The sequence below is a fragment of the Molothrus ater genome, chromosome 2 (genome assembly GCF_012460135.2).
Source record: "Molothrus ater isolate BHLD 08-10-18 breed brown headed cowbird chromosome 2, BPBGC_Mater_1.1, whole genome shotgun sequence".
NCBI classification, from domain to species: domain Eukaryota; kingdom Metazoa; phylum Chordata; class Aves; order Passeriformes; family Icteridae; genus Molothrus; species Molothrus ater.
In genome coordinates this window covers 98,330,721-98,347,847 of record NC_050479.2, presented here as the reverse complement: position 1 = coordinate 98,347,847, position 17,127 = coordinate 98,330,721, and the positions used below count along the sequence as shown (strand labels likewise).

The 17,127-nt window shown below is 37.2% G+C and overlaps 1 protein-coding gene across 2 annotated transcripts in view; it reads right to left on the bottom strand.

The window, feature by feature from the left end:
• Positions 1-17,127, bottom strand: part of CBLB (Cbl proto-oncogene B) — a 129,035-nt gene that overhangs the window by 9,958 nt on the left and 101,950 nt on the right. Inside the window, exons 12-18 of one of the 2 annotated variants that reach the window (XM_036389484.2) lie at positions 13,818-14,183; positions 11,920-12,014; positions 8,232-8,372; positions 4,212-4,291; positions 3,979-4,110; positions 2,577-2,714; positions 38-157 (exon numbers count right to left, since the gene is read on the bottom strand). In XM_036389484.2, the coding sequence (XP_036245377.1) occupies positions 38-157; positions 2,577-2,714; positions 3,979-4,110; positions 4,212-4,291; positions 8,232-8,372; positions 11,920-12,014; positions 13,818-14,183 (1,072 nt within the window). The remainder of the gene's footprint in view (positions 1-37; positions 158-2,576; positions 2,715-3,978; positions 4,111-4,211; positions 4,292-8,231; positions 8,373-11,919; positions 12,015-13,817; positions 14,184-17,127) is intronic. The other variant, XM_036389493.1, reaches the window with a different exon arrangement.

Sequence of the window (17,127 nt, the reverse complement as noted above, 5' to 3'; positions counted from 1 at the left end):
AATTGTATTTTTCTACAAGAACAGTTTTCTGCCTTACCTGAAGATGGAGGAAGTTGATCATAGTCTTGAGATGTCCTATTTGTTTTGACATTTTCTCCAGGTGCTCTCCGAGCAGGTGGCAAAGGAACATGTCCAGTTACTGAGTCAAAATGGGGATCTGTGATAAAAGAATTTAAAAAGTGTCTTAGAAAAATCAGAATTACTATTTGAGGGAGGGCTCAAGCATAGACGGTAGGATTAGAGTAGCCTCCCATCATGCAGAGAAACCATGAACCCAGAGATGTCCTCTGACAGCACATGCACATAAAACTCCAAATTCAGCATTCACAGTACACGTGTAAATATGATCTGAAGTGACAAACACAGGAGCACAGCTCAAAGGTGGTCTGTCCTGCACTGACTGTGGTCTCTTCTCCTCACATCCATGAGGCACACCACCCAACCCTGATGCTGCTGGGATTGTGCCTGGCAAAGCATCGAAGAGGTTGCAGTGCCTGAAGCAGCACAATTAGAAACATCCCAGCTATTCAGTTTGCTTAGAGCTTCATTACACTTCTATGCTTTGCAGTTCACAAAGACTGCAGGGCTGATTTCCTATTCATACAGTCCCAGCTGTGGGTAAATATTACAGGGACAGAATTTGAAAAATTAGGTAAGTAAGAATTTTGATATATTGTCCACTTCTTTCTTTCTTCTTTGGCTATCAAAGATGCTGCTGAGCGACTGGAGATCCATCCTAGATCTGGCTTCTGCTGTGGACTCAGTGCTTGCAGAGTATTTGTTTTGTATGTGAGAACAACTTTTCACTGGTGTTGATGATGAGATTATTATTCTAATCTGACAGGCTCTGATGGATAGCTGAGAAATCACCCTCAAGACTTGTATGGAAACCAATCATCAAAAACTCATCATAAATCTTCTAGAACAGATTATGTGACAAGATGCAAAGTGAGTAATATGGCTTTAGAAATACCATATGAATAAAAAAAGACCAATTCACACAACTATGCATGCCTAACTAGATGCAATACATTGCTAAGATTAATGAGAACTGCTGCTGCACGATTGTATTCCTTATGCAAATGTGAAGAACAATATATGGCTTTAGATACATATTCCAGGTATTTATTTTAAAGCTATTAAATGTTTTTTAACACTATCAGTGACATTCTTAGATTATTTGGAAGTTACACTTAAACATGTAAAACTCTGCATGTTTCTGGACACTGGGCACAGGCAGATGGAGCTTGTGTGCATCTGTGTGTGAGGGCTCCTATTTTTCCTCTCCATTCCCATCAGAACTGAATGGTGCAGTGTGTGTTTCTGCATCAGATGATACAATTGAGGCACCCATTCTGACTAGACTGCTGACGTTGTTTTGCTTTTGAAGTGTACAAGATAAAACAACGCTGTACTTATGAACATCAACCTTTAAATTCTGTAGCATGCTAAGTCTTTTCACCTGGATGCATTCAGCAACTTAGATGAGAAAGTAACACACTGAGTTGAATTTGCATTACAAAATACACAAAGCTTTGGCAAATTACTCAGTGTCAGGCCTTGACTGACAGGAAAACATACATAATAAAAACATTCCATAAAAGGTCACTGCACTTCAACCTAAAGTAGCTCCCTTCCCCCCCACAGGGAGTTCCACTCACACAGGTCAGCCAAACACCAGAGAACCTGTCAGGCCATCATGCAGCTGCACATGACTGCTTGTCATTCACATTCTGTGAAACCATCACCTGTGAAACCATCACCAAAACATTTCATTTTATCCCTCCCCATAGAGCTTCTAAGAAAAACAGAGAGGGGGAATACAACATCTAACCCCACCACAAAGCAGATCATCCCTGAAAATATTCACAGAAAAGGTAAACTTAAAGACACCAACATCCTTTGAAAGCTTCCACAGAGAAAAAAAAAATTAAAAATCACTTCACAGACATGTGCTATAATCCACAGAAATCCTACTGCAATCTGTATCATAATCAGCAAATCTATTCAACTTCATTAACCTAAAAATAAGACTCTTTTCAACTCAAACACAAAAATCATGAATTGTAAACACAGTTTTCATACCTTTTATAAGCAAAATACCAGACTGAATGTATCACAGTCATTTACAGGGAAAGATAGGTGAAAACCTGACTTAGCAAAAAGGTTATGAACCCTAGGACTTAGCAACTGTATTCACAATATAGTTAAGTAGCAAACTTTTACAACAGTTCTAACAAAGCAGAATATTCTTTTCTCTTATTTTATAACTTCTTTCAAAGTTTCAACTTGAAAATATCCCTCATGAATTATGTTTTACTATTTAAAACAAACTACAATTTACAAAATTTCTACCCTGATATAGACATATTGACTTCATTTTATGACTTTGTGATAATGAAAAGTGAAGTCTTTCTATTTTCTGAGTAGCTTCACCTCCACCATTTAAAATTTTGATTTTTTTAATATTTTGTATAATGACTTCTGAGGCCTGGTGACAACTTTAACGCTGAACAGATAAACTTCTGAAGTAAAGGAAAATAAAATGAAACATGCTGTTTCCCCTGTATTCCTACCAGAATGAAGGAACAGTTCATGTCCTGATGAGGGTCGGCTCCCTGAGCCAGCAGGTTTTGTGTGCTCAATCATGCTGTGCCGAGCAGGTGGTGGTGGTGGTGGGAGTGAGGGGGGTGAGTTATCAAATGCATCTTCACCTGCAGAATAGAAATGAATTATTAGATGAGCAAAACTTCATTAAGAACTGCAGAATAAAGAATAAAGCTTAAACTTTATTTTTCTCTGGCTGCTGAGGCCTTTACTCCTACAATTCATCTAAGCAGTTCAGTGACTCCAGTAATGAAACTGTAAACCTGACTGTTAATACCCACAGTCTTCTTCTAAAACATGCTCTGAATGACCTTTTGCAGTGCTCAGTTTCTTTGCTGGGATGGAAGGAGAGATTGCTTTTAGTGGCTCAATTGCCAAGAGTGTACTACAATGAAGGCTTCACAGAGTATCAGAGTAGAGTAACAGCTGTATTTCAGTGGCTAAGCAAGTGTATTTATATACAAACACCAAAGCTGACTGCACTCAATCTGCTACATTTATACTGTGTATTATCTCTATCTACTGTTCAGAAGCTCTGACTCCAGATATAAACGGAATTTTCCAGAGCTTGGCAAAAGAATGCACCTCTTATAAAGGTGCTGCAAGCAGGAGTTATCAAGCACCGTGATTTTTATGTGTTATTTTGCCTTCATTTCTCCTGCATCTCAGGAACACTTCAGGGACCAGAGAGAGCATAAAATGTTCAAAAGGTTTTATGGAACCAGAAATTTGGATGCTGACACATAGAGACACAACCATGCAGCTGAGTTTGTCAATGATAGTGTGGGTGGTCCCCAAGCACAGCACCAATATATATGCAGAGATCACTGAATTTTGTGTAGGAGAAGAGAAATCAGGGTTGGAAAAAAGAGCTTTTGGTGCCTGTAGACTGCAGTGAGTTTTGAACTGTCCCCTGCCTGATGGGGGAAAAAAAATCCCAGAAATTAACTTATTGATTTAATTTAGTGGTTACGGTTTTTTACTCAAATACCATCCTTTAGGCATTCTTCTTTGTATTTGATAAAATAAATGGAATTATTTAAGCTACAGTAGGAAAAATGCTCCACTACTGCATTAAATTGCAATGCTCAAACTTCTTAGTAAGAGACAATTAAAATTCATTTTAGGGAAAATGATTTTTACTTTTCTGTATAGCTGGAATACAGTAGTATATCTTTTTGTCTGTCTCAAGTGAGGCCTTACAAACGGACTCCAAATGACACAAAATATTGACTGACAGCTGTAATATTTAGCTCATAGCCTGTTTGGTACTCCTAACCTACTCAACAATGGTTGTTTTTCAGTAAACATGGCATTTAGTTCATCTGGGCAGTGTTAACCATTACATGTAATCAGCAAAAAGTCTGCAACCTAAAGGGGGCACCAGAAGATCATAATCGGAGGGTGTCCTGTTGAGCAAAGAGCTGTGTTTGGGGTTGTCTCTGGCAGGAGGCCGTGCAGGAGGCAAAGGTACCGGAACAGTAGGTGCATCATAGACATCTCCTGAATGACACAACCACAAGAAGTGAATGTTTTCCTGCTGCACCCCTAGGGCAGCACAGAGTAAATCTTGTCAGCAAGCAACAAAACAACAAAAACTGTACCTGACTCTGGATGTTTTGATTTCTTTATCTCGGAAGTAGCACCGTGGGTTCCATTTGCACATTGGCCATTCTCACACACCCTGAAGACAGACATTAAGCAGGAAGCAATCAACCATTTAGCCACACATTAATTAATTCCCTGAATGAGCAGTACCTGGCAGTTCACCATATGGAAACAAATCAGCAACAATAAGCTGCATCAATTTTAAAATTTACATTTTTAGATGTTAAGAGCAGATACTGGTTAACCCTCTTTAATACTTCTCTGAAGGATTATACTGCTTTCTTGGTGATGTACTGACATGGCTTAAAATAACACAGGCTGCAATACAAGCTAGGGAAGAACTAACATTAAACACAGTCTTCACTTCAGAGCTCAGGTCATTACTTTATTCACACAGTTACATCACAGGCTCAATATTAGTTCACCTTCACAGATGCTGAATTTTCCCTAGCAGAATTATGAGAAAAGGGAAATGTGGATTTTATAATGTAATTATCCACACCAAAGCACACCAGAAAAACCATTAAACAAAATGCAAGAAACACAAAAAAATCCAAACAGAACACCACAATACACATTAATAATAAATTTTGACTCAACTTTGCCAAACATTAAAAAACCCCAGTAAAAACCCCCAAAACTGAACTAGCCAAAGCAGTTTTACAGGAACGTATTCATTTCTCTATCAAAAATTGAGCCTTGCTGATACTTCTACCACAGTTTATTATTTTTTTTTTAATGGATGCATATTCTGCCTCAAAACTTAGCAACAGTATCAAATTAAAATGAAAATTATCCAACCAAACATTAAAGATTGCCTACAATCTTGTTGAAAATATTGGAGATTATTTTTGTAGAAGGATCTTGTTCAAATATGGCAGGGAAAAACACTGAACAAACCTTATCATAATCTTAAATATTGTTTAAAAATATGAAAGAGCCAGGAAATTGCTCCTGTCACTGTAACTGTGGGCCCTGCATATTCAGAAAGAACCAGAGATTTTCCTTGGAAAAAGGCCACCATGCTAAGTAACTCCAGCTTAAAGATAAAAATCCCATCCCACCATGCACTATTATTATTAAACACTGGGAAATCTACTAGAGTGATATACAGCAAAAATTTCAGATTTGGGGTTTCTACTAACAGTACTAATAAACCTATCAGCTTTGGCCAAATGGAAAGGAAGAATTAATAAGGGTCTGGAATCTTTTAAAAGATTCCTTATAAACAGGAAAGAGGAAGTGAATTGCATTTGTGGTCCCAAGAGTTACAACTAGGAGTAATGAAATAAATATAAGAATAATTGCAAGATTAAAAAATAAACAAAAGCCCCTAATGGTAAGAGATATTTTGCTATAAATTAATTCCCCCAGAGAAGTGGCAGAGGAAGTGTTGTTTCTTTCTTTGACATTAGATTGGTTCAATCTTTCAAATGCAGTAGATGCAACACTTCCTTTGACTCCTCGCAATATACACTAAGTAATTAAGAATATCTTCTACTCTAGTTTTAATGAATTATGCATTTTCAATAATGTAACTAGCCACAGGAGCAAGGTAACTTAACATGGCACCACTTCAGAAGTACTCAGTCCACAATGAGCCCAACCAAGTGATCAGTTTACAAACAATGCTGAAATGCCTGTTTACATTAACAGAAAACACCAGAAAAAAGGACATCAAATGAGTACTAATAAGCAAGCATTCTGTCCTTTCCCTTTTTAGAAAAAAGACTTTATTAAGAAAAGACAGAATAATGTAACATTCTTCTAATAATAGCCTAATTAGTAATGCTGAAATTCTTTGTTTTTATTTCTTATTCCTGAACTGACGTTCAGCAGTAACAAACCAGACAATTCAATGATCTGCCAGAGAGTAAGACTGCGAATCATTTTTTGTATTATTCTTGAGATATTTTTAGCACTGTCATATCTACAGGTAAAAGAGAGAAAAGGTAACACCAGTTTGGGAGTAGGATGGAACAGTTACATAATTCTAATCTACAAAACATTCTGACAAAATTTTTAAGCTCTTTAGCTTACTGAAAACTCCGAGTACTATCCAAGAAGTTAGGGACAAACACTTTGGAAAGAGATAAGAGAAAGTGACACTAGGGGAAAAAAATGAAATGTACTAAAAATTTATAACATTAAAAAAAAAGTTGATAACAGTTTTGATGAACAATAAAGAGAAGCTAAGTTTCATTGAAACAAAACATCCTTCCCATGTTACCTAATGAAACGCATTAAAAGAACACAACATCAACCAGGAAACAGATTTCTTCTTGAAAACTTTATCTCAGCTCTCACATCTAAGCAGTGACATTAGCTAAAAGAAGACATTTTAAGCATGTGGAACACCAGACTATTTCTTTAATGCCTAAGAGAATGGTTTAAGTTAAATTTTTTATCAGAATGTATAATAAGAGGAGTTGGTGGTTTTAATCATGGAGCAATTTGTATAGCAAACCAAGGCATTTTATCTGTGGCAAGTCCTTAATTCATGTAAAAAACCCCACCACACACATAGTAAAATTGGAGAAAACCTGGAAATGATCTTTCTATCTATAGCCTCAATTAATAATTCCAAGGGTCTGGTAAAATACTGTACCAGCCAACAGAAGGCACTCAATTATTTTTTTCTGTAAAATAAGAATTGTAAGATTCCATTCCTCCAGCTGCTTATTTTCTCAAGAACCTTTCAGTTTGAATCTATTTGCATCATTCTCACACAAAAGCACAACATGGTCCCATTAAAATGGCATAGGAAAAAATGGAATTTTTTTCTTCTTGCTTGGAATTTTTCTTCTTGTTTCCCATTTTTTTGCTCAGCCAACATAGTTTTATTTATAATTGGTTTTTTTGTTTGTTTGTTTTAAGTCTCATACAGAGACTTTAAGTCCAGAAGTTCATTAGGCTTTGGCAACTGCATAATATTCATGTCTATGCAGTGAAGCCTGGATCAGGATTTCTAATAGAGAATATTTAACCTGCATGCAAAGAATGATCATATTATAAGCTTTTCTCCAGCTGCTTTAAGTTATGACTTAAAAGGTCTAAAAATCATTATTGGCTAATTTTGAGGTGAGGGACATGTTGAGCTTTATTGATAGTGGGTCCTCAACATCACATTCTGACAGTGAGCGGGAAAAAATGGCAATATGCCACAGAATTTCTTAATGACAGGAAGGTCTAAATTTTTTAGACCAATACTTGATTTTAATATCATAATTGTGACCTACAAGACCAGTAAAACATTTGCCCTTTTCCCCCCCAGTGACTCCAGACTTATTGTTTTAATTCCAGCCATTCATATCTTAAGGAGCAAAGTTCAGCAGGAATGTCACAGCCTTCAGCTGCCACGTCCCTTGCTCCAAGTTTCCATGTCATAATCCATTAGTAATTCTGAATGGTGAAAGTTTGGAGGGATTGTTTCAGAATATATTTAAAGCTAAGGAGACATACTCCACCTGTATTTAAAAAGGTTCTATTTCTGAGAAGCATAAAAAAATATACTGCCAAATGGGCTCAAAAAGCTAAAAAGACACTATACATTGGGAAAAAAAAGAATCAAAGTATGTACATACAGCTGCCAGTTCACATACTTTTCAGTACTGCATTACTTTTAAATTGAATTCTATAAAATGTGAAAGGCTAAGAATTTCAAAGCTGACTGGAAATTTCAGTCACACAATTCTCCTTAAAATTAAATTGGAAAGAGTTTTAGGGCTTGTATCTCCTGGTCAGTTTTGAAAACCTCAATGTAAGGGGAAAAAAAAGGACTCCAACTGCAGAAATGGTATCCAAAAGCAAAAAATACCCAGTTCTGACACAAGAGAGATTCAATGATGTGAATTTCATAGGTTTGTATCTGTGGCAGTGGCCAAATGAAACAGAAGCATGGGTAATCCCAGCTTAGGAGGAAAGCAGTCTTAACCATCATTACAGAATCCAGTTAATTTTGGAAAAAGCAGAGTTTTTGTAAATAATTTTTTTTCAAGGCTGCTAAATCACCTTACCGAGCAAGAGGTTTTATATTATGACCATGAGGTGGTTGTGAGCTCAGTATTACAGGATGTGAAGAAGGAATTTTGTATTCATCATCATCTGGGTGTTCCCTTGATTTATCAGACAGAGAATTTGCTGAAGGACCAGGGCACCTAAGGAGATTAGAAAAATAATGGTTTATCTTCAGCTGTTAGGTACTTGACCTCAGATAATACTGAAAATACTTTTCTTTAGCCCAAACATCCTTAATACGTCTACTACATATAAGGCAACAAGAGCACCATGACAAACATACTTGCAAGGGTACCGACTTTTTGCCACTGAGAATGCATAGAGCAAAGGACAGCTGCCCTTCTAAGAGTTAAACAGCTACTTGAAGCAAGCACAACATAGCAGAGAATGGCAAAGAATTAGAGTACCAAATAGGCAGTCCAAGACTCAGCCTGTTTGCACTTATCAAAAGCACTGAATAAAAGTTAATTCAGGACAAAAGGTGTTTAGCAGGGCTTAGTGATGCAGAGGACAATCATGCTTTCACTGGCCTGTCAAGCTGTGAGTAAGGACACGTCGTGTCCTCTCACATGTCTGGAACGTGCCCCTAAGCCCTGCTCCTTCTGTCACTGGGAAGCACCATGCCAAAGGCTGATCTCAAGGGAGACATGAATTCCAAGCCACACTCGGCCTTAATGGGACTATGACTTCACCTTCAAAATTTTGTTAGCAAGATGGGACAGACAGCAAGAGGAGAAACACCTTTCAGTGCTACTTTTCCCTCAACTACCTCAAGGCAACTAAATATTCCTAATATATTCAGACTACAAAAGGGGCTTGGAATTGGATGCACCATTACATACTCAAAAAATGGATGCTTCCTCATGCAAAATATCACTGTGGTTTATGGTACTTTGGAGACAAAGAGTCTGCTACTGATGTAGCAAAATGGGAGCTACTCACTGGAATGAAACAAACACTACTTGAAAATTTTGAAGTTTTGGGGAAGAATCACTCTGTATCTTTGACATAAGAGTTATAGATGTCGTTTCAGGAATAAAATAGCAACTTGATCAAAACTGCTAAAAAAGTCTGACATAATTACAGAAGTCCAATTAAAAATAACTATTTTCACATGTTTAGTCAAAAACATAGGGGCTGAGTGGAAAATTAAAATCAGATGTTCAGTTAGCAAGAGTCCAATATTTCATTACTGAGGCACAGTTTATAATAACTACTTTAGTAAAACAAAAAAAATTAGCACTGTTTCCAGGAAAAATAAAAAACCCCCACAAAAACCTCCAGTGCTTTTCTATTAAGGTAGCTTTTTAAGAAAAAAAAGGTCACATTTGTAACATTATATTCAGTAAAAGCTGATTAAACAATTAAAGTAGGGACATTATAGAATTGTGAAATTTCAAATTAGAGTAATTTTGCCTCCTTGTTATTTAGAATAAGACATTTCATACATTATCAATGTATCCTTCAGTCAAATGTTTGGAATTACAGACGGATAATAACAAGTAGAAAGAACAGAATGCCTTGGAGCTATATGAAGCAAACCAACTCTCAATCCACCACACTGCACAGATTGGAGAGCATGAAAAAAATGAGCAACTTGCTCAGATTAATTGGAGTAGCACAGTTGTGAAAAGCAGAGAATTTTGAATCAAGTACAGTTCAACATTTATGAGTGCTGAGTGCAGTCACTTCAACAGGAGGAAAAATAGACTGTAAAAATATTCTCTCTGACGTTTCCAAATAAATCATGCCAGATATTATTTCAGTTACATTTTTTGAAAGCAAGTGTGGTTGGTGGAAATTGCTGTTTTTAAAGATTTTTTCCCCCTCCTCCCCAGTTTTTCCATCTACATACTGTCACACAATATTATAGATTACCGGCATATTTCCGAGTGGTGACAAAAACTTAATTTTAAATAAATTGAAAATAGATATATTAGTGTTTAAAGAAAGAACTTTATGACCAATTTTTAACAGCCATTCCATGTGGTATTTTAGTAATTAGATAATTTGAACTTCTTACTCCTAATGTTGTGTCTCGATAATTTTATGCTTTAAAAAAAAATCAAAATCTAGAACTGCCCATGCAATTTTTAAAATGTGTAAGGACAAAACAGAAACAAAAGTTAATTTTTTCCTCAAAAATCAATGGAGTTTGGTTTTCACAAATGAAGATTTTTTTTCTTCTTCCTGGAATTCATCAGTTTTGTATTCAGAAATCTTCGGTTAATAAAAGAATTTCTTTTGACCAAGCAGAAGTCACACATTCTAGCTTTGGATTGGCCTGACATGGATTTTGTGATTGTACATATTGTGACAATATTGTCTGGACTTTCCAATGCTCTGTGTGTACACTGTACTTTGGTTCTCGGCTACATCTGCAAGTATCTGAGTGAAAAAATGGGATTCTCATGAAGTAGGATGTTTTTCCATGCCATGACACACAGAAATAAGAATATTTCCCTCTTCAGATTTTCATTGTGTTAGGAAATAAGCAGACTAGAAGGCAACTGATTACATGAGGCATCCACCTGGTATTCCTCTGAGACCCTACCTCAATCAGGTTACATCCCAACATTTAATTACAGGTATGTCTGGATAACAGGCTAAAATTTTCTTCTGAACTGAAAATAGGCACGGAGAACTTCACCTCAGCAATTGCTCTACCTGAAAATAGGCTTCTAAATAAAAAAGTCAATGCTCCACTGCACCTTTATTGTAGTGCTTGGTGAGAAAAAACCCAGCATATTAATAAAATGCTGAAATGTATTTGTCTTCTGTATTAAAGCTAACTGAACACAAAAATGGAATAAGAAAGTTCTCAGGACTAATATGAACTGACTGTTCAATTATATTATTTAACAGCAAGAATCACAAGCAGAACATTGGAAAGAAGCAGAATAGCATTATTGTGATATGATCCAATTTCCTTACGAAAACACAAAATAAGGACAGACCACATTACAAGACTTCCAAGCTTTCAACTTTAAATATATCTTGTTCTGTACAAAATCCTGTGTCATTCAGAGTCTGAAGATACTTGTTATGACAGCAACATCTTTATATAAAAAATGAACAGTCATTTTACTGGAAGACTAATAGTAGTCTGCACTTGGAATGACAAATCTTCCCATGTTCTGGAACTCAGAAACGTTGATCATATATAAAATTATATAAAATGGTTTGGTTTTGGTTGCTTGTTTTTTAGCCACAAAAAATAAGAGATGATAGTGTGAACCTTGGATAAAGCTCCATGTACTGAAAGCCCAGAAAGCCTGACTAGATTAGGAGCAGAACAGTGACAGAAGACATTTTTTAGCCCTAGCACTTTCCCTAGAATCTGTCATCTCCTGTGATAAATAGCTCTGACCACACTTCTCCTGTAGTAATAGAAGCCAAACTAGACAGTATCTGCTCTCAGTGCCAAATTCCTGAGAGCAAGATCTGCCACAATTTACCCTCTCTCCCTATACAAACATGCTGTGTCCAATTAACATTAGGACTGTTCCCACTTTATCAATACCATTTATGCTTCCTTTGTCAAGGCACATTAAAATTCATGGAACGCATATAAAGTTATATTAGTTAGGTTCTTTCTTTTCCCCATTTTTTATTTTAGCACCAGAGAGTCAGTGCTATTACCTAACATTAGCTAGCACTTTTCTTTTATAGATAAAGTTAACTTACTTTATACTAGGGATGACAGAGCCAGCTGGAAGAGGGGGTGAAAGCCGTGGAGGGACATCATATTCTTCATTTATCAGATGACCATTTGAAAAAACCTAAAAGTCACACAAATATTACAATGAGTATCTCCTCCTATCACCATAGATATTCATCAATTAGGTATTATACAAGAGACCTTGAGAAGCCTGTGGGTAAAGGCTTTCCCAGGAGTTCACACCACAGAGCTGTCTCTGAAGTGACTCTGAGGCCTGTTTCACGCCATTTTGGAGCTATAGAACATATTAGTTTAAAACCTCACCAAAAGAAGTTTCACGCGACAGTTACTAGACAGACACTCAGTTACAGCTGAACTGCTTGGGGGAAAATTAAGATTTCAAGATTGCAAAGTGAGAGAGACGAAGTGTAATGGCAAAGCAACGGGCACATTATGCTGAACATATTAATTATTAAAACGGTGATACAGTGCCTGCCAGAATCCATCCTCTACCCACAGGATTGTCTTTCCAATTCTTGGCTTCTACCAATAGCAAAATGTTTATATTACAATTGATACATGAATCAGGGAAGAAAATTCATTCCATGTTTCCCTCATGAATGTAAATATAGCCTGAGATGGTAATTCAGGGTCGCTTCCTCTAATTGAACGGTTCAGATCTACAACCTGAAGATGACAGTTCAAGCAGTACTTGGTTAAAGATCTATATATGTATCTCCTCCAGACTACACTTCCACACTGAGTTGGTATTCTAATTTGAGAAGTATTCATTCCATCAGCTTCAGTATTGTGCTAGACCACAACAAGAATGCTACATGAAGGTACAGTTGAAGATAAAAATCCAGTATCCTTTTAAAATCAACAGAAAACCTGCAGCATTTAAACAACAGCCTAGTTCTAAGTAAAATTTTGGTGCTTTGTCTCAATGCTGAGAAAAGCACTATATAATAATAATTTAATTATATATAACATCATAGATGACTTGAGTACCTTTCATCACATATGTCAACCCCTCTTATCTATAGTAATTCAATTTCAGAAATGTACTTTCAAAATAACCAAAACCTCCATCTAGATATATATATATGGGAAGATACTTGCCATATACATGCACATACCAGAAAAAAAAAAATTAACTGGAGATAGAAAGGTTAAATACGTTGTGGTCTTGGAAAAAGAAATAGATGCAAAAAAAAAGATTTCTAACTACCATAGCTTAACCACAAATCCATCAGTCTAAGCAAGAGCTATGTAGTCTTGCACAAGCTGTGTAGTCTTCAAAAAAACAAAAAGAGGAGCTTTGAGTTAATAATCTCTATGAATAAATTACTGAGCTGCTTTGATAAAAATGATTAGAGTTGAACTAGGAATTTTTTCTTAGGACATCACCATTTGATCTCTTTTCAAAGCTAAGTCTGACCAGCTGTAAATGGCTTTGCAAGTAAATGGCTTTGCATTTAGCAGCTTCATGGCCTGAAGCTGCTAAATGCCAGAATTCACCTCATCTACAACAGAGATAAATGGATCATCTACTATTCCATCAGAAAATGCACACACAGTTTTGGCATATGACAGTTCCAAAGTGGACTTGAGATGCTGTATTATTACAGCATACAGGGATACATTGTTATAACGATAATTTGCTAAAAGAATATAGCAAATCTAGAATATTCTCTCAAAGATATTTTTTGACGGTTTTATGTGAAAATTGTAACTCAGACCCTCATGTACTGTTGCTTTATAAAGTACAGCACTTAACAAATAATTTATGAGCAGCTTATTCTTAAGCATCAACAAAAAAGATTCAGAAACCACAAACCAGCACTGGCCAATATAAACAGTGTGTTTGCCAGTGCAAGACAATGCTGCGGCAGGGTGTGAATTTAGGATTCACTGGAAATACCTTGGCGCTTTCTGCGGGCAGCTCGTGACGCCTGTGCTTCCTGATGAATCCCTGCTCCGAGCTGACGCGGCCGTGCCTCCCGTTCACGTTTGCGATGGCGGTCAGGCCTGCCTTGGGGGAGGCGTCGCCCCCGCCTCGGCAGCCTGCCAGCTGGCTGCTCCCAAACACATCCCTGGGGCACCAGCCCTCGAGGGGCACGGGCTGCTCCCTGGCGGGCAGGCCCTCGGCCTGGTGCAGGTGCCGGGCGGCCCGGCTCTCCGGCAGCAGGGGCGGAGGCCGCTCCGGCGGCGGCGGAGGAGGGTCTCGCAGGGGAGGTGGCGGCGCTGGCAAAGGCTTGTCCTGCTTCCTCACCATGCAGGGAGAAGACTGAAAGACACAGGGAGTTACAAAAAAAGGAAAGTTACGCGGAGGCATGAATGTTGCTCGTGACTGTTATGAGTAGAACAGCTGCCCATTTTTTTAAAAGGTTGCAGAGTTCACAGGTTGGGCCAGTTGCTGCCAGTGTGGAGTTCTAACTGCTTGTTATTGTAATCACCTGTGGTTTTTGTTAACTACCTGTCCCTTGATGGTTAAGAATTCCCCCTTAGCCCGGACGTCGCCCTGCTGCTTCCTGGAGAATGGCACCCAGACGGTGAAGAGGAGGAGACCCTGGAGTTAGCATGCAAATGCCATCGGATCCAGCAGCAATGGGAGAAACCCTGCACCAAACCTAACCAAAAACCCCTAAAAACAATGAACTAACAAAAAATTGACAAATCAAAGTGAAGTCTAGATGTGAGGAACAGAATCTAGTATCCGCTAAGACCCTTTTTACCACTCACCCTAACCTGAGTATGTCGGCTAGACAGAGGAGGTCGAATGTTGACCCAAAAGCCAGGCGGCCTCTCGATGCTCTCTGAGGGGGAAGCCCCCAGCTCTGCCACAGACCAGCGCACAAAGCTGCACTCCTCCTCTGAGTCACTCCTGGGAGCAGCGGCGGTGTGACCGCGGACCCATCGGTTCTCCCCACCCAAAGTGATGACTTTAAAAAAGGCTTTAAAAAGGAGAAAGGTCTCCTGCCCGTGTTTGATTCAGTGTGGATCCATAATTTCTGAGATAATTTCTTGGCCTCACAGCAGTACTTGGCAGGAGGTTAAATGCAGGCCTTGCCGGTATTCTGCAGCCAACCTGGTCCTTCAGAGAGCATGCCCCCATTTCTGATGTTGCGTGAGTAACCCAAGCAAGGAGTGGAAAGCTAACTCAGGCAGATTTATTTGACCCATAGTTTTTTCCAGTATCCTTTGCTTTGATCATGTGAATCACTTACTCATCTGCTGAAATGAATTCTGTGGAGTGTTTGGGCAAAACAGGCTTCCTGATGTGGAAGAGAAACCCAAAACCCCAAACAAAATAAAATCCCAGAGGAATAACTCGCTGACAGCAAATGAGCACAAAAAGCAATTATTAGAGAGCAAGGGGAAGAAGAAAGAATTATTTCATTTTTATTTATATACCTAGGGATGACTCCAATCTTTACATGATATGTCTGAGTGCTGAATCTGTTTGAATTGCAGTTCAGTTTTTCAGGTAGCAGCTTAATTAGTTAGTAGTTTTACTTGCAATTAGCTTATCTGCAAGCAACATTTGTCAGAATACTTGGTTTCTAAGAATTTAATTATATCATAAATGGTTAAATGTGGTCTAAAATTATGTACACTAATACTAAAAAGCTGAAACTCGGGTTATCAGGAAAAAAACCTCATAGCTGCACAAATCCAAGCACAAATCTGACAAAACCAAAACATTCTCATTATGACTGAATTACAAATGGCAATTTACAAAGTAATAGTTGGGCCAGGTCTTTACAAATGTTTTATCTACAGCTACCATAAGAAATACAGGGAAGATTATTTTCCTGGGAATGTATAATTTTGGTAAGCCTGCATATATTATTACCACTTAAAGAAATGGAGGTCACTGAACTTTTTAGTAAGAACAGCATTTGCTATCACTTCATTGGCTAGCCCAGCACTATTCTTCAAGCAGTCCCTCAACACGTGACTTGAATTGAAAATAAAGTTATTCTACCTACAGGCTTATGTATATTAAAAGGAAGTAAACTAAATAAAGAACTGTTTAACTCCCTTGCTAGTCAAGTAAAACAGTTATTTTCACTGTTAACACAGGAAAAAATTGCCCTGATCTAGATTTTTTGTTATACCTTATAGTTATAAATTATAGTTTTTAACTTGAACAAAATAGAAAAGTTGTGGGTGTTTTTTTCCTGAAGGAGTAGTTTTGGCAGGACTAAATGATCTTTTTTCTCTTAAATATAAAATCTTTTAATGTATGAGATTATTCTTTGTTGCCCCCATCCTGTTTCCCTTGCACCCCACAATTTTTTTTCCAGGAAAAGTTTCACGTTGAAATTTGAAAAAGCATTGAAAATGCTTTTTCAAATTTCAAAGCATTTTCAAATTTCAAAGCAGCATGAATGCTATTCCTGGTTTAATTTCTTTTTTAAGCCAAGAACCCTGCAAAAAACCCCTATTATAGAACTAGTTTTTAATGGATGTGGGATATGTTTGGTGTATGTCCTCAATGTGTTATAATTCCTTTGCATAATATAAGAAGTTAAGAGAGAAGATTAAAGAAACTATTCAAACTTCTATTTTTTCTTCTAAATTGTAAGCCACTAAAATATTAAAAATATATTGATTTTCAACCTTAAAGTAAAAACCTGACAAAAAAAGCAAGCTACTTCAAACTGGATTATTATGAGTACATATGTTTCAAGTCATGTCCTGAACTTGAATTTGAATTAATCATATAAAAATGAAAAATTTTAATCTAATTCACTCTCTCTATACAGCAATTATACTAAGACAATCAACTTGTTACAGAGAGTAGCAAACAGTATTTGTTCTTGTTCATGCTTATCTACTCAAAAAATCATTGAATCTTTAGTATCGCTAGTTTTACAAAACATGGCATACAAGCTTTTTGGCTATAGAGCCATTATTATTTCCCTTGAAATTTGAGTCCTATTATATGCCATTTAAGGTTTTGAAAGCAGTGTATCTGCACATATTTTTCTTGTAAGGACACTGTGGAAATTGAACATAAATCATCATGAAAGGAAAACGTATAATTTTAATGAGATAATGACCTTTAAATCTATTCTCAGGAAACTTTAGCTTCTATTTATTTTCATTAATCAGAGTTTGTTACAGAACTGATCCATTACTGCAACATCTTTCAAATTCTGACCATAACCAAGTAAAATATAATCATCAGACAAATTGAAGTCATTTTTGACCAATACACGCAG